The sequence below is a fragment of the Centropristis striata genome, chromosome 8 (assembly GCF_030273125.1).
Source record: "Centropristis striata isolate RG_2023a ecotype Rhode Island chromosome 8, C.striata_1.0, whole genome shotgun sequence".
Classification (NCBI taxonomy): Eukaryota; Metazoa; Chordata; class Actinopteri; order Perciformes; family Serranidae; genus Centropristis; species Centropristis striata.
This window is the reverse complement of record NC_081524.1, coordinates 39,992,674-40,014,942: the sequence shown is the minus strand read 5'-3', so window position 1 is coordinate 40,014,942 and position 22,269 is coordinate 39,992,674. Positions and strand designations below refer to the sequence as shown.

The 22,269-nt window shown below is 41.7% G+C and overlaps 1 protein-coding gene across 1 annotated transcript in view; it reads left to right on the top strand.

Annotated features, from left to right (window-relative positions):
- The window catches only part of LOC131976964 (complement C4-B-like), a 36,726-nt gene extending 14,761 nt beyond the window's left edge, over nucleotides 1-21,965 (top strand). The window contains exons 22-41 of the mRNA XM_059340197.1: nucleotides 4,236-4,287; nucleotides 4,401-4,490; nucleotides 4,573-4,779; nucleotides 4,969-5,047; nucleotides 5,165-5,360; nucleotides 5,451-5,546; nucleotides 7,283-7,445; nucleotides 8,424-8,617; nucleotides 8,760-8,918; nucleotides 9,009-9,068; nucleotides 9,153-9,243; nucleotides 9,329-9,518; nucleotides 11,934-12,024; nucleotides 13,222-13,296; nucleotides 13,372-13,474; nucleotides 13,577-13,666; nucleotides 13,778-13,864; nucleotides 13,970-14,053; nucleotides 14,132-14,264; nucleotides 20,777-21,965. Coding sequence (XP_059196180.1) covers nucleotides 4,236-4,287; nucleotides 4,401-4,490; nucleotides 4,573-4,779; nucleotides 4,969-5,047; nucleotides 5,165-5,360; nucleotides 5,451-5,546; nucleotides 7,283-7,445; nucleotides 8,424-8,617; nucleotides 8,760-8,918; nucleotides 9,009-9,068; nucleotides 9,153-9,243; nucleotides 9,329-9,518; nucleotides 11,934-12,024; nucleotides 13,222-13,296; nucleotides 13,372-13,474; nucleotides 13,577-13,666; nucleotides 13,778-13,864; nucleotides 13,970-14,053; nucleotides 14,132-14,264; nucleotides 20,777-20,918 — 2,382 coding nt within the window. The 3' untranslated portion in view covers nucleotides 20,919-21,965. The remainder of the gene's footprint in view (nucleotides 1-4,235; nucleotides 4,288-4,400; nucleotides 4,491-4,572; nucleotides 4,780-4,968; nucleotides 5,048-5,164; nucleotides 5,361-5,450; nucleotides 5,547-7,282; nucleotides 7,446-8,423; nucleotides 8,618-8,759; nucleotides 8,919-9,008; nucleotides 9,069-9,152; nucleotides 9,244-9,328; nucleotides 9,519-11,933; nucleotides 12,025-13,221; nucleotides 13,297-13,371; nucleotides 13,475-13,576; nucleotides 13,667-13,777; nucleotides 13,865-13,969; nucleotides 14,054-14,131; nucleotides 14,265-20,776) is intronic.
- Nucleotides 21,966-22,269: the final 304 nt, after the last annotated feature.

Sequence of the window (22,269 nt, the reverse complement as noted above, 5' to 3'; positions counted from 1 at the left end):
GCGGTGCTGCGCCCTCGGGATGACATTCTCCTGCACCGCCGAAAATACATTCACCGTGGCTCCCGCCGGAACTTCCATAATGACAACTCCAAACCAATAAAATCCTTCTGGTCCTCCACTCGTCGTCCTCCGAGAAACACCGGCTGCCGCCGGGCTGACCACAGCTTGCTAGCCAGCCTACCCAGGTCGGCTAGCACTACTCTCCTGAACGACAACTCCACCATCAACTTCGGGCTTCTGAACATCCGCTCACTCACGAGCAAAGGCCATCTCGTCCAGGACTACCTCACCGACCGCAAGTTCGACTTTTTCTGTTTGACAGAGACGTGGCAGCAGCCTAACGACTTTTCGCATCTCAACGACGCTACCCCTCCAGGGTTTGTTTACATCTCGCTACCCCGTGGCTCAGGTCGCGGCGGAGGTCTCGCGATAATTCACCGCGAGATTTTGAAAGTGATTCCCGTCTCTGTCCCTGCATCCAGCTCATTTGAGTGCATGGCCTGTAAAATACCTGGTCCTACTCCCACCATTGTGGCCACTGTTTACCGTCCACCTCGGCCCCACTCTGAGTTTTTAAATGACATTGCTGCTTTACTCGCCCATCTCTCCACTCTTTCCCCTAATGTGATTCTGCTGGGAGATTTCAATATCCACCTGGACAACACCACTCTCCCCCTCACCCGTGACTTCTCATCCTGCCTTGAGAGCTCTGGTTACCGCATTTTCACTGACTTCCCTACCCACACCAAAGGACACACACTGGACTTAATATGTTGTTCTGGTCTCACTCCCTCCAACTGCACAGCTGATCCACTCCCCATCACTGACCACTTCCTCCTCTCATTTAATGTCACACTCCGCCTCTCCATGACCAAGCCACCACGTCTCATCTCATTCCGTAATATCAAGGCCATAAATCCTCACACCCTCTCCTCCACAATCGCTTCTATACCGGACCCGGACTACTCTTCCTCCCCTGATGAACTGGTTCTCCATTACAATACCTCGCTCACTACCATTCTCAACTCCCTCGCTCCTGTTAAAACTCGGTCTGTCTCGTTCTCCCATTCTGCCCCTTGGTTCACCCCTGAACTCCGTTCCATCAAGTCCAAAGGACGTCAACTTGAGCGTCTCCATAAAAAGACTGGTCTCACTGTTCATCACGACATGTACAAAACTCACATCTTACAGTATAAGGACTCTATTGCTTCAGCCAAATCCACTTATTATTCCAGTCTCATCTGTTCCAACCATGGCAACTCCAAGGCACTCTTTTCACTCCTCAACAAAATCCTTCAACCCCCAGATCTCCTACCCCCCCACCTGTACTCTTCGGACACGTGTGACTCCCTCCTTTTGTTTTTTAATCAGAAAGTAGAAAAAATCCACCAGCACTTGAGCCCCACTCCCTCACTTCCCCCCTCCTCTGAACCTCTCCCCTACAGTCTGCCATTTTCCGCTTTCTATCTCCCTGATCCCTCTGCTATCTCTGATCTCATCCGTAAATCAAAACCATCCACATGCCAGTTAGATCCCCTCCCTACTGCCCTGGTCATATCCTGCCTCCCCTCACTGCTCCCTCTCATTGTTGCTATCATCCACTCTTCTCTCACTACTGGTTCTGTTCCAGCACCCTTCAAAACAGCTGCTGTCTCCCCAATCCTCAAAAAACCTGGTTCAGATCCCAACAACTTTAATAACCTCCGCCCCATCTCCAACCTATCTTTCATCTCCAAAATACTTGAGAAAATCGTTGCTTCTCAACTCCATTCCCATCTATCTCAAAACAGTTTATACGAACAGTTCCAATCTGGTTTCCGTCCCCGCCATAGCACTGAAACGGCCCTTCTGAAAATCACCAACGACCTTCTTATTGCAGCTGATTCTGGTTTGCTCTCTATCCTCATCCTCCTTGACCTGAGTGCGGCCTTTGACACAATCTCCCACACCATTCTCCTCAATAGATTATCCTCCATCGGCATCACTGGCATCCCTCTTGACTGGTTCCACTCCTATCTCTCAGACCGCACTCAGTTCATCCAACTTAAATCCTTCCGTTCCCAACCCTCCCCTGTCTCCTCTGGTGTCCCCCAGGGCTCTGTCCTGGGTCCCCTCCTTTTCATTACTTACCTCCTTCCCCTTGGCCTTATTTTCCGTAAATTCAATATTCTTTTTCACTGCTATGCGGATGACACCCAGCTCTACCTCTCCACCAAACCCAACTCCATCCTCCCTCCCTCATCCTTGACAGATTGCCTCTCTGAACTTCATACCTGGTTCACCTCAAACTTCCTCAAACTTAACAGTGATAAAACAGAAATCCTTTTAGTTGGTACTAAATCCACTCTACTCAAAGTTGACAGTTTCTCCCTCTCAATCGACAGCTCCATAGTTTCCCCCTCCCCCCAGGTAAAGAGTCTGGGTGTCATCCTCGATGGCTCACTCTCCTTCAAATCCCATATCAACATCACCACCCGCACCGCCTACTTCCATCTTCGTAACATAAATCGCCTCCGTCCCTCCCTCACCCCCCATACCACCTCTATTCTTGTACACAGCCTTGTCACCTCCCGTATCGATTATTGTAATTCTCTCCTCTTCGGCCTCCCCCAGAAATCCCTCCATAAGCTCCAACTGGTCCAGAACTCAGCTGCCCGTATCATCTCCCAAACCCCCTCTTTCCACCACATCACCCCCATCCTACAGCAACTCCACTGGCTTCCAATTAACTTTCGGATCAACTTCAAAATTCTTCTTCATACCTTTAAAGCCATCCACAACCTTGCCCCTCCCTACCTGTCTGACCTCCTTCACACTGCCACCTCCACCCGCTCCCTCAGATCCTCCTCTTCCATCCACCTAACTGTCCCCCCTGCCCGGCTTACCACCTTGGGGAGCAGAGCTTTCAGCCGCTCTGCTCCCAAACTCTGGAACTCACTCCCACCGGACATCCGAAACATTGACTCCTTCCCTCAGTTCAAATCCTCTCTCAAAACCCACCTTTTCCGGATAGCATTCTCACTATAGATGTCATGATGTTTTTACTAGCACTTTTAATTGTTTTTGTCTCTGTTTTGTTTTGTTATCTGTTTGCTCTTGTTTTAAACTTGTAAAGTGTCCTTGAGTGACCTGAAAGGCGCTGCTAAATAAAATGTATTATTATTATTATTATTTAATGTAATAACAGTTAAAGATACACGCACGCAAACACACACGTGTCATTTAATGTAATAACAGTTAAAGATACACGCACACACACACACACACTGGTCATTTAATGTAATAACAGTTAAAGATACACGCACGCACACACACAATGGTCATTTAATGTAATAACAGTTAAAGATACACGCACGCACACACACATGCACACACACACACACACACATATGCACGCGTAAGCGCGCACAGTCCTCCAGATACAAATGTTTCACACACACACACACACACACACACACACACACACACACACACATTTTGAGGTTAAAGGTCATAGGTTGCTGTATAAATAAATACTTGAAGAAGAATGCTTGTTGTAGGTGTGCTCCTTGTATATAATATAGTATCATAACATTACTAGTATTAATTGTTTGAAATCTCTGAATAATCTCATCATAGTGTACACACACCGGCAGTAGCCCCCGTGGCCCTTTCAGAATTTCCCCAGAGGGAATTTTCTAGTTTATCTATCTTACTGTGGGCCCCTGAGGTTATATAGGTAGGTAGGCAGGCAGAGAACCAGCATACACCTGGGTGAGCCTATGGCTTTGTTCTCGTTTTCTTGCTTTTTTCTCACAACTTTGCTTGGACCATAACCTTCTTTTACCTGCGTACACCACATCCCCATAATGCATCAGTGGCACTTTGATTATGTTTGATGTAATGTTAGTTTTCACATTTCTGACAAATGGCCTCCACACATGCTATATTACATATTAGAATCCATACAGGATCTTGACCTAATAAATCGCCTTCGTTGACATATCTTATCTCATCATTTTGTCATGTTCTAATTATATTTTTTACAAAAACTGTCAACATTGTCAACAATTTTCTGTTTTTTAATCAGTACTTATTGGTGATAGCTATTTATGCTTATACCAATGCTCAGTCTGTTTTTTGCAAATTGAGTTGTATTCATTGTTATTAACTGACGTTAACATGCTTTTTCCACTTGCCTTGATAAGGAAGCCAATGGGTGCACAGTAATCAGCTCTTTTTCTCTCCTGTTGTAGACAGAAGGACTAGAGAAGAGAGAGGAATCAACCAAAGTATTTAAATTAGATGGTGAGTTCTTTCAGTATTTTTTTAATGATACATGCTTTTTAGTTGCCATTATTTCTATTCTTTAGTGCAGTTGGCATTTCATTTTGCTTTAATCAATCCCTCTTTCCTGACAGGGAAGAGCATAAACTCTGTCATGATTGATGGATTTTTTCCAAACGACACAGTCCCCGACTCCAGCACCAACATTTTCATTTCAGTGGAAGGTATGTGCTGTTAGACACAGACAAACAATTCAGAGACGCTTGTAAATGAGTGTTTTAACCTTTCAATGTTTTCATCTGACAGGAGACGGATTTGGCAGTTCACATGCAAAGAACCTTCTTTCTCCTGAGAAGGTTGCAAAGCTGATCGTTTTGCCTACGGGATGTTTAGAACAGACTACAACAAAACTCATCCCCACAGTGTCAGCTCTCCGCTACCTTGACCTGAGTAACCAATGGTTTGAACTGCCTCCTGGTAAAAGAGATGAAGCTCTTGATAATCTTGAGAAAGGTAGGAACACACCAAACATATAAGCATTGCATTTTATCATTTATGAAATTCATCCATCCGTGTCCATAGTCTCCAGAGAAATAATGTTTTGGACAACCTCCTTGACCTTTCCATGTTATGAAAACTGTACCCTCAAAACAAGGCGATAGAAATGTATGTTTTTAACAAAGCAAATACTTCCCTTGTCAGGTTACATGAGGATTTTAGATTTCAAGGATAAAGTCCAAGGATATTATTCCTCATTTAGTTCAACACCATCTAGTAATTGGTGAGTCCTTGTTTTATGCTGCCTTACTTACTATTTAAGGTTTTTACTTTAAAAAAATATTTGCTAAATGTTAAAGTCTTGATTTTTCTATCTTGTTTTTCTTTGTCTTGTCCTCAGGGTGACTGCCCTTATAGTGAAAGTGCTGTCGATGGTGGCCGAGCGTCAGACAGCGGCTTTTGGGGACCGGGGCAGGAGGGCTTGGGCTGTAGATTTAGAAGAGATCCGTCATCCAGTCAAATACTTGCTCTTAGTACAGAATACTGATGGGTCATTCAATGAAAAACATCCAGGGGGGTCGTACACATCAGTACTGGTAACTTGCATTCATGTTAGAACAGTATTAAATGTGCCAAAATCAAAAGCTGTGCTCTGATTACAAATTATCTCTGTGTGTTCACTGAAGAAAGGAAATGACCAAAAAGCATCCGTTACGGCATTCATAACTCTTGCACTGCATCGGTCCCTTCAGTTCCTGCCAGATGGATTGAAAAATAGTGCAGTAAGTAATATAAAGACTTACTGTCCTGAGTTACTGTTTTTAGCCAAGCTAACTGTGTTGATTTTGGGGTTTTGGTCAGTCACCTTCACCTTCTCTTCCTTTAGTGCCTCTATGAAGCCAACATTTGTGGTTTTAAGGAAAATGGCTTTATCTTTGTAGCTTTGATGACCCCCGACTTAGTGTTGTCATCAAGTCAGAATCTTATTAAAGTTATTAAAATGCATTCTATACTTTGACCAAAGCCTGCAAAACTAACAACATTTTTTTTGACATAATATGACCCAAAAGCCATATCTGGCTAATGAAAACAACTTATGGGTCATTGTCAATACTCTAAATTTCTTGAACCGGACACTCTGAACCAACTTTGTCTCAAAAAATTTAATGCAGGGCTTGAAGCAGAAAAAAATCCTGTGCCTGGATTTTTTTATGGGGGGGCAGGGGTTGTCGCCAAAACAAATACTGCATAACTGGACATGACATTCTTGCATTGACATGACATTGTTAACGAGATCAAAATACAGAATCCTGTCAGAAATTTTGCTCCTTTCAAAATAAAACACTACGCAGTTCATGCAGCCTAAAACTACTTCACATCAACATTACGTCTTGACTGCGGGCACCACATCATCCATTAATCAATCAATCAATCAATCAATCAATCAAAGGGTCTCAGAGGGTGGGAGACATGGACGACAAGAGTCGGATTGTTGAATGGAACAGCATACAATCATTTATGACATAACATATTCTTTCTATAAGAACCCTATAAGGTCAGATCAACAGATATTCCACGTCGGAGAAGCAAAGTAAGCTGTTTGTTGTTGTTGTTGTTTACCTTATACACAGTTTATCTCGGGATCTCGAGGTCTCCCGTACGTTCAGAATTATCGCGTTCTTGTTATCTCGCGTGTATACGGCTGGCCCAATTTACGCCGGGCAGAGGACGGAGCAAACCCGCGGCGGAGCCGCTCGCGCCCGGTGGAAATCCCCAGTAAGGTTGACGTGTGGGAGAGCGCACGCACGGACCGTATAGCCGTGTTTCACTACCACCGGGAAAGAGGGCCACGCCCTCTCAAATGTCCGCTCACTCTGCGTGTCTCCACAACAAGTTAGCGCCCAGAGCGATTTAGAGACTCTGGAGGTGACGTATGGTTTTCGCCGTCGCATACTGTGCACAGCAAATGATCATAAACAAAGCAGCATGGCTAATTATTATGCACAGTGTCTCCGCTGAACTGTGCGCACAGTGTCCGGTGCTTGTTGTAAACAAACAGAGATCGCTAAGTGAACATCTCCTGCAGCAGCAGCACATACACACTGTACTGCTACAGAGCTAACTGTAGCTAACTGCCGCTAACGGCGGCTCTTCTTAACGAGCCGGTCTCCGGCTCGTTAGCGGCTCGTTAAGAAGAGTAAGAAGGAGTCGCTGGATTTGTCTCCAGTCACTTTCTTGAGAAATAGTAATGACGTGGGTCTAAAGCACGCTCGCCGATGAGCCGCCTTCTTCTTCTCCGGCAGGCTATACGCTATCCACCGTAATGCTGCCCTCCCCGGTCATATCCAGATCTAACTAACTAAGGGTTTTTGGTGTTTTTCTTTGTTTGTTTTTTTAAACATGATTAAAAAAAATAAAAATAATCCCGAGCCGGATTTCCGGCACCGTGCAGGAGGTCTTCAAGCCCTGATTAATGCATAATTTGCTAATTTACTGTCTCTATGCTTCTTTCTACCAGGAAGCCGCCATCTCTAAATCAACAGCATTCCTCCTGTCACACCTGAATGAGCTTCAGCATCCCTACGCTGTTGCCATTACAGCATACTGCCTTGGACTTTGCCTGCCGAAGGAAACAAATCATTCATCTACCTGGAAAAAACTTGAAGGACATGCTACTAAAGGCATGTCAAGTCAAAACTAATGGATGCGGGGCCTTTGAATGAAAAAAAAAAACAATAATATGATGTTATCCCCATATATATATACACACATATATATATATATATATATATATATATATATGTGGATATCGCCCCACCGTGACCCAAGTATGGACAAGCGGTTAAAGATAATGAATGAATTAATGTATATCAACTGTTTCACACACACACTGCTGATTTACAATTAATTAAGCTAAAATTAAAAACTCATACTGACTTCTCCCAAATTTAAATGGATGCTTTGCCATTAAAATAACCATTTGTTTATCAATTTTTTCTCACCGCATGTTACCTTGAATTCTTAAACGTTTTTCACGACTGCCTCCACAGTGAACGAACAAACAGAAACTCGGAGTTATTTATATATATATATATTTATATATATATGTGTGTGTTTGTGTGTGAAACAGTTGATATACATTCATTTATACATTATCTTTAACCGCTTGTCCATACTTGGGTCACGGTGGGGCGAGAGGCAGACATTCACACCTACGGGCAATTTAGAGTCACCAATTAAACCTAAGTGCATGTTTTTGGACTGTGGGAGGAAGCCGGAGAACCCGGTGAGAACCCACGCTGACACAGGGAGAACATGCAAACTCCACACAGTAGGGAGTCGAACCAGCGACCCTCTTGCTGTGAGCCAAGAGTGCTAACCACTACAACACCGTACAGCCCTCACAGTTGATAGTTTAAAAATAATTAAGAAAGAGATTATGGAAAAGGTCCTTCTAATTGATTTACAGCATTGCAACAAATGCAATGCCACTAATCCTGACATTGTTAAGTGTGTGGTCTTTGTCAGTTTGCCAATTTATATTTACATATTATCCAACCATTACAACAACCACATTTGCTTTGGTCAAAATCTACAAGTTTAGCAAGCGGATGTATCACTATATGTAATATTTACAATGTCTACTTCTAAAATATCAGGGAAGAATGGCTGTTATCTGTGGACAACTAATCCCAGTGAACAGAATCAAGCCAATGCAGACGTCAGCACAGTCGAGTTGACAGCCTATGCCCTCCTAGCTGCAGTGGAACTGGGCCAGATGAAGTGGGCAGAAGAAACAGTCTGCTGGTTAACCACCCAAGAAAACTATGATGGCGGCTTCAAATCAACACGGGTGATTAAGAATGGTTTGAACCCAATGAATCCCTGTCTTAGTACATATCCCCTGATTCCATGTGGTCCCACATCATACAGTATAGTCCACTGAAGTAATTACCGATGTTGAAAACATTAATATTTTTTATTACCATGCCTAGGATACCATGGTGGCCTTGGAAGCCCTTGCAGAGTATGAGCTAAGAAGGCCTACCCATCCTGCAACAAATCTAATAGCAGAGTTCACTGTCAAGGGAAGGAATGAAATTGTAACACTTCAATTGGAAAATAAGAAGGAGAAAGTGGAAACGCACCTTAAGGTATCATAGAGCGTATTCAGAATAATACTTAAACACACACATAAAAACAATAATTAATATTAATTGTTTGTTTTTTGTGTTCCGTCCCAGAAATTTACAGGGAACAACATCAATGTGCAGTTGACAGGACAAGGCGAGACCAAGCTAAAAGTAAGTTTGATCAATAAATGATGTAAATATGCTGAAAAAGACCCATCATTCACAGTACATCACCACTCTGTTTGTTTTTTTCAGGTTGTAAAGGCTTACTATCTACTGGCCCCCAAGGACGATTGTGACAAAGTGTCTATCAGCGTCACAGTGACGGGGAAAGTGAAGTATACTGGTGAGCCTTTTTCACTGATGACAAGTCACAACTGCATGTATTGCTGATGAAAGCTACACAGTTACTTTAACCTCTGTCTCCCTAGCTAAGGTCATAGAAAATTATGAATATTATGATGACTACGCTAACGCTAATGCTAACGAGGAGGTGGTGGAGAAGGAGGTGCGAATGCCACGTTCCGCGATTGAGAGGTTTGATGCTCGAACCCGAAACCGGAGAGATGCCGATAACAACTTGAACTCAGATGGGACTGTCAGCTACACAATCTGTGTCAGGTTGGTTGAATGACACATTTGGTTATTAGGGCCTCGGGGCAATCGCACCGAGCACTGGTCCCATACAGCAATAGCTGTAGGGACCAGTGCTGCACTACTGTTATACTGTGAATTTCTTCTTCTTCCTCTTCCGGACGCAATTTCGTCCCGCTACTAGTCCTACAACTTGAAGAGTTGCAGGACAAATTATATATCAAAGCGTGCGGTTTGATCGGGATCGGTGTGCTATTACTTTTCTCTACAGAATACGAATTCTTCGTGATGTAAGTCGTGAAAAACTGCCCAAAATTTAGCATTGAAATGAATGGGACGGCCGACAAAAAATGAGCAAAAAAAAGAACAATTGGAGATTTTTAAACGTCTACTTCTCCGGCATAATTTCACCTAGAGACTCCATTTAAACTTTAAACAGTAGACACAAGTCTTGTGTATCGGTGTATTAATCCACGTTTCAATAGGTCATCTAGTTTTTTATCATCCCTGTTCAATGACCATGATCATTTTTGGAGAAATTCTGAGATTATAATGGGTGTGTATTGCACGGAATGTTCGTGTCACAGTGTGTGACATCATCGCCAGAGTGTAGAGGGAGAGAAAAAATTGTCAAAAAATAAATTTGAAAACTGCGCTCCAGGCCGCAAATTCCACTCTACAGAAATAATTTATACATAGAAATGTAGGAAAATTTGTCTTCTCACTCACAATCCTCTGGTAAAGCTGTCAGAGTTATAGTTTGGGCGTACGACGCACAGATGATCCACCAAAACCACCAACAGCCTCATTGGCTCCCATATTAAAAACGCAGGAAGATTTCGGAAAAAAGGAAGATGGAACAGTTTTTTTAGATCGCTCTCACAAAGCTATTTTTTAATTTTTCTAAAAAAAAACAACATATGTAGACGTTCAGGAAGAACTCAGGACGCTCAAAGTGAAGTCGGATCAATGATAGGTGTTATGGTTTTGCCAAAAATGCTTTCTGTTCGAGGCCAGAAATTCCAGTCCACCTCTGGCTGCTGTCACTCTTTCATTAACAGGTGTCAGTTAATTCTGTTGATTACTTTGATCTGATTGCCTTTGATCTTTGATGTGATTACAGTTACAGATACACACGCGCGCGCGAAAAACGCACACTCCTCACACATGCATACACATACACACATACATATACACACACACACACACACACACACACACACACACACATTTTGAGGTTAAAGGGTATAGTTTGAAATCTCTGAAGAATCTCATCATAGTGTACACACACCGGCAGTAGCCCCCGTGGCCCTTTCAAAATTTCCCAAGAGGAAATTTTCTAGTTTTGAATGCAGCCCTGATTAAAAAACAGCTGTGTTAATTGAAAACTGTGAAAACACAGTATAGCCTAATTTCATAGACTGTATATAAATAATGGACGTAGTCACCGTGACCTCATCCATTGGTTTGTGGACTGCCCGTTGGAAGCCTCGAGTTCAGCGTTACACTCGTCGCCATCTTGCGTCGCCATCATGTTTCCGATACGCGGAGCAGACCATAATTGGACTGTGGCGGAGCGCGAGGGATCTGACGACACTGACTACACGCATCTCTACACCGGCAACCCGACTGAGAGAGGCCGCTGCTAATTCATGTTAGCATTAACTGGAGCATTAACTGGGATGTTAGTTTTGGCTAGCAGAAAACAAAAACAAAATGTATCTTTCTTACCTCAGAAAACTGAGCAGCGACTCCTTGGAGTGTCTGTTAGTCCAACCAAACACTGAACAAGACATTTTACTGAACAAAACGTTCAAATAAACTGTCATTAAGTGAAAATATAGTGTGAAAGGGTCAAAGTTATGAGACCAAACCGCTAAACGTCCTATCTATATAACGTTATATATAACTTTATTGACACGTTGCCGTGGATACGCTCTGCTTCTCTCCTGGTGACGGCTCGCCTTGTCAGTGACCTGTCAATCAAAGCTAGAAACGCCCCAAATCATACGATTCTTTATCTTCTATTTTCTTCTAAATGGGGCCATTATTAGAACTATTGACATCAAATTGTCTTGAAGAAGATTTTTTACTAGCGATTGAGACCATAATGTTGTCCCTGAAAAAATTTTCTGAGGTAATAAATCAAGTGAGAAGTTTTCAAATTTAGCACTGAAATGAATGGGCAGATTTCTTTTGCAGCTAAACTTAGCGCCCCCTACTGGAATTTTCGGTGAATTGCAGGCTTTATGCACTTCCTGGTGGCTTCCATGCTCAGGCACGGAGATTGCTGCCTGCCTAATTTATCTTGCATTCTATTTTTATTTGCATTTTGCACAATATTATTGGGGTTGTTTAAAACGCATAATGAGCTTGGAAGAAAAAGTCACAAGTCCTGATCAACGTAACTCATTCTGTCTTTCATTGTTTTCCTGTGTGTAGACATAGTCTGCACATCAATCTCACAGGAATGGCTATTGCTGACATCACACTTCTGAGTGGATTTGAGGCTGACATTCCAGACCTCGAAAAAGTGAGTAGCACATTCTTCCTCTTCTTCACCAACAGATATTTAGAAACAGTAGCAGTAGAATGAGAAACTGCTAGAATGAGTATGCAATTCCTAACTTCCATATTAACAGTTTTCAATAAGCCTACAACCTTTACCACAACAGCATCATAGCATTCCTGAAATTCAGTAATGGATTTTGGGTTTGGGGTGCCACTCCAAGATTTTCTGTTGGCGCCATCAGGCCACCCCTCTGAAAAATATCAAGGGGCACCAATGAATTATCTCTACATTTTTAAAACTAGATACAATATATATGTTAATAAGTCTTCTTTTGGATGTGTATAGACAGATTTGTTAGTTTAGGACAGAGCCAGTTCAGCTGTCAGCCCATTTTCAATTTTTATTCTAAACTAAGTTAGCCATCATATCTGACTTAAAAACATGAGACATCAATCTTCTTATCCAGCTCATTCTTGGCAAGAAAGCAAATAAGGTATTTAGGTCATTAAACAGTTGGTTAGATAGCAAACAACAATAGTAAACATAGTAAACAAACAATTTACAGTTTAAATAGATTCACTTTGGAATTCTGGGTTAAATCAAGCCCAGTTGCCAGAAAAAATGTTGGCATTTTACATTACACAGACATGCTGAAATGACGTGCTGTTTTTTTCCATGTCTGAAATCCATTGGGCTATCAAACCATCTGCATTATTATTAGACGCTCAGAGCTAGTGCTCTGGAAGTCAGGTGATATAGTTTAATGAGTGTCACAGTCTGCAGCAAGAAGTTACATAAAATCGTACTTATTTAAATCCAAACCACCATCTTTTCCTAAATCTAACCAAGAAGTTTTTTGTGTATGTATCTTTAGAGGCCCTGCCCTCTGCTTGTATTTTCTCTTTTCTTTTTTTGCGTTCAGGTAGTTTCTGGGCAAGGTCTGGGTGACATTTTAATCTATATAGTCTGGGTCAGATCTTGCTAAATAGTCCTGTCTGGACACAAGTACTACGCACATTAGCTAGCTAGACTGAAGAATGGTAAACTCTTTGACTAATTAAATGTCATTATACCGGGAGGAGGGGCCAACTTTAAAGATGTGTTAACAAACTTTAATAGACAAATCCTACATATTCTGCCTTTAAGTAACATTGGGGACATCATAAAATTTGAAACGGTAATAGTATCAAAGGGTTAAATTCTTTTTTCCCCTTGTAGCTAAAAGAGGAACCTGAACGATACATTTCCCACTATGAGACCTCCTATGGAAGAGTGGTGCTCTACTTTGATGGGGTAAGGCTGAAATCCTTTTTGTTTTCAAACATATTATATGTACAGTACTAAAATATTTCTTCTTTTACTCCCTAGCTCGTTAACTCGGAGGAATGTATTAGTTTTGGTGCGAAACAGTTAGTACCAATTGGCCTTCTACAGCCGGCTCCAGCTGTGTTCTATGATTATTATGAACCAAGTAAGCTTTTCATTTGATATTATATGTTGGGAGAAAGATGGCATCTTTGTTTAACTAATTAGAAATGAAACTTTACAAATGGAATGTGTGCTTTCCTTGCAGACATAAAGTGTACTGTGTTCTACTCTGCCCCCCAAAGAAGCAAGATGGTCTCCACACTGTGCTCAGAGGATGTGTGCCAATGTGCAGAAAGTAGGCCATCACTCCGGGACTGACAAACTGACAGATAGCCATGTATAACTCTCACTTTACCCCTCAGATGTGTCAACAATTAAAACTGCATTATGTCCATCTTTTCTTCAGGACCCTGTCATAAAATACAAAATACAATCGACAATAAAAGAACACAAAGAACCGAACATGCCTGCTTCGCCCCCATAGTAGACTACGGTCAGTGCTGCACACAAGACATTTTGGTGAAAAATATCTGACATAATCTTGACTATAAACATCTTAAATGCATACTTTGATATTGTGATACTGGTTTTTTTTCAGCATACATTGTTGAAGTCTTCGATGTTTCCACAAAGAGTAACTTTGAGCTGTACAGAGTGACTGTAAAGGACGTACTTAGAGCACGTAAGTAAACTGTAAGCCTTAGAAGTAGCCTTAAGTTTATGTTTGGAAGACCTATCATAAATATTATCTATCTAACAGATGGAGATGACCTTGTGGAAGAGAATTCTGTTCGAGTGTTTGCTAAGAGGTTTCACTGTAAAGGAAAGTTAGACCTGAACACACAGTATCTCATCATGGGCAAAGATGGCGCCACAACCGACTCAAGTGGATCGTAAGTATACTTGATATTTTGATTGTGTGCTTGCCTCTCGACCGTGACTCTTGTGGCTTATCAAAAGGGGCAGGGATTGAACAGGGACTTTCTGCTGAGTGCACTGACACCTCGTACAAGTCTCTAGGACAAACGGTTCACTAGTTAGTAAAAGGGGGCGTGGCTAATAAAAAGGGGCGGGGTAATCAATCACCAGTTAAACAGGGACTCTATGTCGAGTAATCTGACACCTTATACAAGTTTCTAGGACAAACGGTTCATTGGTTATGAAAGGGGGCGTGGCTAATCAAAAAGGGCGGGAATTTATGAACTATTGTTATGTATAAGTGGTCAGTGATGAACCATCATCATGCTTGACAAGTTTGAGGAAGATTGGACAATGTATGGTCAAGTTATAAGGTCTCATGTTTTATGAAGTCTGTTCACTTAGAGTAAACTGACAGTTATCAGTTAGAATGTCTGTGTTGGAGGAGGGAGGGGGGAGGGGGGAGGCTTTGGTAGCTAAGCAACCAGGTGACCAGGTGGAGTCGACCAATAAGAGCAGAGCAATCAACTGAAATTAACTGCTGTTGGAGGCAGTTCCGCAGGCAGAGGTGGACAAACTGAAAATTCTGGCCTCGAACAGAAAGCATTTTTGGCAAAACCATAATACCTATCATTGATCCGACAGAGAAAGGGACAGGGATTAAACAGGGACTTTCTGCTGAGTACACTGACACCTCATACAAGTCTCTAGGACAAACGGTTCACTAGTTAGTAAAAGGGGGCGTGGCTAATAAAAAGGGCGGGAATTTATGAATTATTGTTGTATAGAACTGAAAAGTGATGAACCATCATCATGCATGACAAGTTTGAGGCAGATTGGACAATGTATGGTCAAGTTATAAGGTCTCAAAAATGCCATGTCTGTGACAGTTAGAGTTAACTGTTTTCAGTTAAAATGTCTGTGTTGGAGGAGGGGGGGGCTGGGGGAGGCTTTGGTAGCTAAGCAACCCGGTGGCCAGGAGGGGTCGACCAATCAGAGCAGAGCAATCAACGGAATGTTCCGGAAGAGTGGCCAGAGGTGGAAAAACTGAAAATTCTGGCCTCGAACAGAAAGCATTTTTGGCATGTGTGTATGTGTATGCATGTGTGAGGAGTGTGCGTGTTTCGCGCGCGCGCGTGTGTATCTGTAACTGTAATCACATCAAAGATCAAAGGCAATCAGATCAAAGTAATCAACAGAATTAACTGACACCTGTTAATGAAAGAGTGACAGCAGCCAGAGGTGGACTGGAATTTCTGGCCTCGAACAGAAAGCATTTTTGGCAAAACCATAATACCTACCATCGATCCGACTTCACTTTGAGCGTCCTGAGTTCTTCCTGAACGTCTACATATGTTTTTTTTTTTAAGAAAAATGAAAAAATAGCTTTGTTAGAGCGATCTAAAAAAACTGTTCCATCTCCCTTTTGCCGAAATCTCCCTGCGTTTTTAATATGGGACCCAATGAGGCAGTTGGTGCATGTTGGTGGCGCATCTGTGCGACCTACGCCCAAACTATAACACTGACAGCTTTACCAGAGGATTGTGAGGGAGAAGACAAATTTTCCTACGTTTCCTTCACACGAGGCACTCATCCTCACTGCTTGCAGTGAAGATGAGTGCCTCGCTGCTCAGCTGTGGCACTAACTAGAAACAAAATTCCAGGGAAATTTTGGAGTGCCACGGGACTACTGCCGGATGATTCTTGTGGTTTAAATCAGCAGTTAAACGGACACCTCATACAAGTCTGTAGGACAACAGGTTCACTAGTTAGTAAAAGGGGGCGTGGCTATTAAAAGGGGCGTGGCTACTAAAAAGGGGCGGGGTAATAAACCACCAGTTAAACAGGGACTCTGTCCTGAGTTCACAAACACCTCATACAAGTCTGTAGGACAAACGGTTCACAAGTTAGTAAAAGGGGGCGTGGCTACTCAATGGGGGCATGGCTTCAATCAGCAATTAAACAGGGACTCTGTCCTGAGTTCACAGACACCTCATACAAGTCTGTAGGACAAACGGTTCATTAGTTAGTAAAAGGGGGCGTGGCTAATCAAAAGGGGCGGGATTATCAATGACCAGTTAAACAGGGACTCTATGCTGAGTAATCTGACACCTTATACAAGTTTCTAGGACAAACAGTTCATTAGTTATGAAAGGGGGTGTGACTGATCAAAAAGGGCGGGAATTTATGAAATATTGTTATGTAGACAATCAGTGATGAGCTATCATCATGTATGACAAGTCTGAGGCAGATTGGACAATGTATGGTCAAGTTAAAAGAGTTAACTGTTTTCAGTTAAAATGTCTGTGTTGGAAGAGGGGAGAGGGGGGGGGGGGGGGGCTTTGGTAGCTAAGCAACCACGTGGCCAGGTGGAGTCGACCAATCAGAGCAGAGCAATCAACAGAAATTAACTGTCACTGACAATGCTTTGCTAAAGTGAGCAGCCAGAGGTGGACAAACTGAAAATTCTGGCCTCGAACAGAAAGCATTTTTGGCAAAACCATAATACCTATCATTGATCCGACTTCACTTTGAGCGTCCTGAGTTCTTCCTGAACATCTACATATATATTTTTTTAAGAAAAATGAAAAAATAGCTTTGTTAGAGCGATCTAAAAAAACTCTTACATCTAATTTTTTCTGGAATCCTCGTGTGTTTTTAATAAGGGACACAATGGGGCAGTTGGTGCGTTTTGGTGGCACTTCTCTGTGTCCTCCGCCCAAACTATAACTCTGACAGCTTTACCAGAGGATTGTGAGTGAGAAGACAAATTATACTATGTATAAATTATTTCTGTAGAGTGGAATTTGCGGCCTGGAGCGCAGTTTTCAAATTTATTTTTTGACAATTCCTTCTCTCCCTCTACACTCTGCTTGATGACATCACCACTCTAGACTCTGAACATTCCGCGCAATACACACACATGGGAAAATTGCCCTCCCCATTAGTTTGGAAAAATGGAAATGTTTTCGCACTTCGTGCGATTCGATTAGGGCGCAACTTTTGACGTTTTTACTTTTTGCGATTTCTCAAAGCTGTGGGACTAGTTACGCGCCAAAGTTTTTACGGAAGAATAATCTATATATAATAATAATAATAATAAACATGAGCAATAATAAGAGATGCCTCGTGCAAAGCACTCATCCTCACTGCTTGCAGTGAAGATGAGTGCCTCGCTGCTCAGCCGTGGCACTAACTAGAAACAAAATTCCAGGGAAATTTTGGAGTGCCACGGGACTACTGCCGGATGATTCTCGTGGCTTAAATCAGCAGTTAAACAGGGACTCTGTCCTGAGTTCACAAACACCTCATACAAGTCTGTAGGACAAACGGTTCACAAGTTAGTAAAAGGGGGCGTGGCTAATCAAAAGGGGCGGGATTATCAATGACCAGTTAAACAGGGACTCTATGCTGAGTAATCTGACACTTTATACAAGTTTCTAGGACAAACGGTTCATTAGTTATGAAAGGGGGTGTGACTGATCAAAAAGGGCGGGAATTTATGAAATATTGTGATGTAGACAATCAGTGATGAGCCATCATCATGTATGACAAGTTTGAGGCAGATTGGACAATGTATGGTCAAGTTAAAAGAGTTAACTGCTTTCAGTTAAAATGTCTGTGTTGGAGGAGGGGAGAGGGAGGGGGGGGGGGGGGCTTTGGTAGCTAAGCAACCACGTGGCCAGGTGGAGTCGACCAATCAGAGCAGAGCAATCAACAGAAACTAACTGTCACTGACAATGCTTTGCTAAAGTGATCAGCCAGAGTTGGACAAACTGAAAATTCTGGCCTCGAACAGAAAGCATTTTTGGCAAAACCATAATACCTATCACTGATCCGACTTCACTTTGAGCGTCCTGAGTTCTTCCTTAACGTCTATATATTTTTTTTTTTAAGAAAAATGAAAAAATAGCTTTGTTAGAGCGATCTAAAAAAACTCTTAAATCTAATTTTTTCTGGAATCCTCGTGTGTTTTTAATAAGGGACACAATGGGGCAGTTGGTGCGTTTTGGTGGCACTTCTCTGTGTCCTCCGCCCAAACTATAACTCTGACAGCTTTACCAGAGGATTGTGAGTGAGAAGACAAATTATACTATGTATAAATTATTTCTGTAGAGTGGAATTTGCGGCCTGGAGCGCAGTTTTCAAATTTATTTTTTGACAATTCCTTCTCTCCCTCTACACTCTGCTTGATGACATCACCACTCTAGACTCTGAACATTCCGCGCAATACACACACGGGAAAATTGCCCTCCCCATTAGTTTGGAAAAATGGAAATGTTTTCGCACTCCGTGCGATTCGATTAGGGCGCAACTTTTGACGTTTTTACTTTTTGCGATTTCTCAAAGCTGTGGGACTAGTTACGCGCCAAAGTTTTTACGGAAGAATAATCTATATATAATAATAATAATAATAAACATGAGCAATAATAAGAGATGCCTCGTGCGAAGCACTCATCCTCACTGCTTGCAGTGAAGATGAGTGCCTCGCTGCTCAGCCGTGGCACTAACTAGAAACAAAATTCCAGGGAAATTTTGGAGTGCCACGGGACTACTGCCGGATGATTCTCGTGGCTTAAATCAGCAGTTAAACAGGGACTCTGTCCTGAGTTCACAAACACCTCATACAAGTCTGTAGGACAAACGGTTCACAAGTTAGTAAAAGGGGGCGTGGCTACTAAAAGGGGAGTGGCTACTCAAAAGGGGCGGGGTAATAAACCACCAGTTAAACAGGGACTCTGTCCTGAGTTCACAAACACCTCATACAAGTCTGTAGGACAAACGGTTCACAAGTTAGTAAAAGGGGGCGTGGCTACTAAATGGGGGCGTGGCTTCAGTCAGCAATTAAACAGGGACTCTGTCCTGAGTTCACAGACACTTCATACAAGTCTGTAGGACAAACAGTTCATTAGTTAGTAAAAGGGGGCGTGGCTAATCAAAAGGGGCGGGATTATCAATGACCAGTTAAACAGGGACTCTATACTGAGTAATCTGACACTTTATACAAGTTTCTAGGACAAACGGTTCATTAGTTATGAAAGGGGGTGTGACTGATCAAAAAGGGCGGGAATTTATGAAATATTGTGATGTAGACAATCAGTGATGAGCTATCATCATGTATGACAAGTCTGAGGCAGATTGGACAATGTATGGTCAAGTTAAAAGAGTTAACTGCTTTCAGTTAAAATGTCTGTGTTGGAAGAGGGGAGAGGGGGGGGGGAGCTTTGGTAGCTAAGCAACCACGTGGCCAGGTGGAGTCGACCAATCAGAGCAGAGCAATCAACAGAAACTAACTGTCACTGACAATGCTTTGCTAAAGTGAGCAGCCAGAGTTGGACAAACTGAAAATTCTGGCCTCGAACAGAAAGCATTTTTGGCAAAACCATAATACCTATCACTGATCCGACTTCACTTTGAGCGTCCTGAGTTCTTCCGTAACGTCTACATATATATTTTTTTAAGAAAAATGAAAAAATAGCTTTGTTAGAGCGATCTAAAAAAACTCTTAAATCTAATTTTTTCTGGAATCCTCCTGTGTTTTTAATATGGGACACAATGGGGCAGTTGATGCGTTTTGGTGGCACTTCTCTGTGTCCTCCGCCCAAACTATAACTCTGACAGCTTTACCAGAGGATTGTGAGTGAGAAGACAAATTTTCCTACGTTTCTATGTATAAATTATTTCTGTGGAGTGGAATTTGCGGCCTGGAGCGCAGTTTTCTAATTCATTTTCTGACAATTTCTTCTCTCCCTCTACACTCTGCGTGATGACATCATCACTCTAGACTCTGAACATTCCGCGCAATACACACACATGGGAAAACCAACACACCCTCCCCATTAGTTTGGAAAAATGGAAATGTTTTCGCACTTCGTGCGAAAACTATACGTGCAATCGCTCTGAAATTTCACAGGACTAGAGTTAAATTCAGGCCCTACAACTTCCTAAATCGGTTCGGAATTTTACAAGCAACGGTTTGCGAATGGTGAGGCCCCAAAGTTTGCGCAATGCGTTCCGGATGGGCCGAAAAGTGCACGTTTGTGCACGTTGTGCGAAAACGTGCACGCTCAACGTGCAACGTTCGCACGAGGCACTCATCCTCACTGCTTGCAGTGAAGATGAGTGCCTCGCTGCTCAGCCGTGGCACTAATAAATAAAGAATAATAATAAACATGAGCAATGAGAGTGCCTCAAGCTTTGCCCGAGGCACTCTCCTTCACTGCTTGCAGTGAAGGAGAGTGCCTCGCTGCTCAGCCGTGGCACTAATAAGCCCACGGAATAACAATTAGTGTGCTTTTGCAAGCAAGCACACAAAATAAAAATAAAAATAGTCCCGGTGAATAGTAGTTAGTGTGCAAGCAAGCACACAAAATAAGTACCTTGTATGAAACCAACTGAACTCAGAAATGCTAACTAACCCTTAAATGAAAGTTGAATTTCACACTGACTTATTCTCATTCTGTTCACTCTGTTCATGTTTTCACAGAATGCAGTATCTGTTGGAGTCAAACACCTGGGTCGAAAAAAAGCCTTCGGAGGAAGATTGTAAAGCAACTCCTATGAAAGCTGGCTGTGCACGGTTCAATGGGTTTACACATAAGTACAAGCTAAACGGCTGCACGCAGTAAAACAGACACATCTGTTTCACTTAGAGATGTTTCTTCCATATGTTTTTGGATTAGACAGGGCCATCACATACCCATTTTATTATGTATATTTACAACTTACACATATTTGTCAGCTTGATTGTAACTTCCCAAAAAACAATATATATATTTTTTAAAATCTTAAATGTAATGTGAATTTTACCACTTTGAATTACTTGATTTGAAACTGCCAAAAAATCCAATGATCAAAAAATGACATTTTTTAAAAAATAACTTTTTTTTAGGAATACTCTGAAATAAATTGGTAAATGTATGTGCAATTGATTGTGGATTAACAAAAATAGGATAGAACTGAAGCAGGACTGTAGGGATGAGTGGGACTCTATGAATCAGTGTCTTAATCTGGAGCACTCGGCTGAGATAAACATTTTGGTGCTTAAATTCCTCCAAAGATCTTGACACGGTTGCTTACATTTACATAAGAGTTATTAGTACAAAGTAAAATATCAATAAATATATAAAAATGTAATGCATAGAATTGCAGTTGTGGTTCATTTTAAATGTAAACATTTAAACTTTAAAAAAATGTGTATTATCTGTCCAATCAGTGTGTTTAATGCTGTGTTGCATATTGTATCCTGCTAAAACTGAAAGTTGTTTGCATTGCATCTAACATCAAGCTGTTCATGTGGAGGAAAATAAAGTTTATGACCTTGTCTCTGTATATCTTTGTTACTTACTAGAATCACATCCTGATAATACTGTGTCAGAAATCTTACAACTGCTGCATCAGAACAGAAAATCCCATTCAGCATGCATTAGTTTGCATGAAAAGGAAAGTATGTAAACTGAAAAGTGTATTTAAGTGTGAGATTAGAGGCTTTGGTAAATATTTTATTTTTTTAATGATTTAAAAACTGATTTGAAACTGGAGAAAATGTTATAGTCTACAATTAATCATTCCTGAAACAGTAAACAGTGCTCACTGTTGACTTTATTTTCTTGTAAATCACATGATTTGGGAGAAATCTGGCTGACTTGTATTGACCAATGAGGGAATGGTTACACATTGTGAAACAGAAACACTTTCCATGCTGCAAGCCAAGCAATGATATAAAACTGACTTTAATAAAATAAAACATGCTGCAGCCTGAAAAGCTTTTCTCAGTTCAATATCATCTCAACTGTATTATTAACCTAAAAATATAGAAAAATCTGCTCAGATGGCAAACTTTCATCAATGTAGATTTATATTGTTGCACCAAAGGTATGTCGCACATCTGTACATATCAGTTTACATTTATATCTGACAATATGGTTTCCCCTGATAGATAGATAGATAGATAGATAGATAGATAGATAGATAGATAGA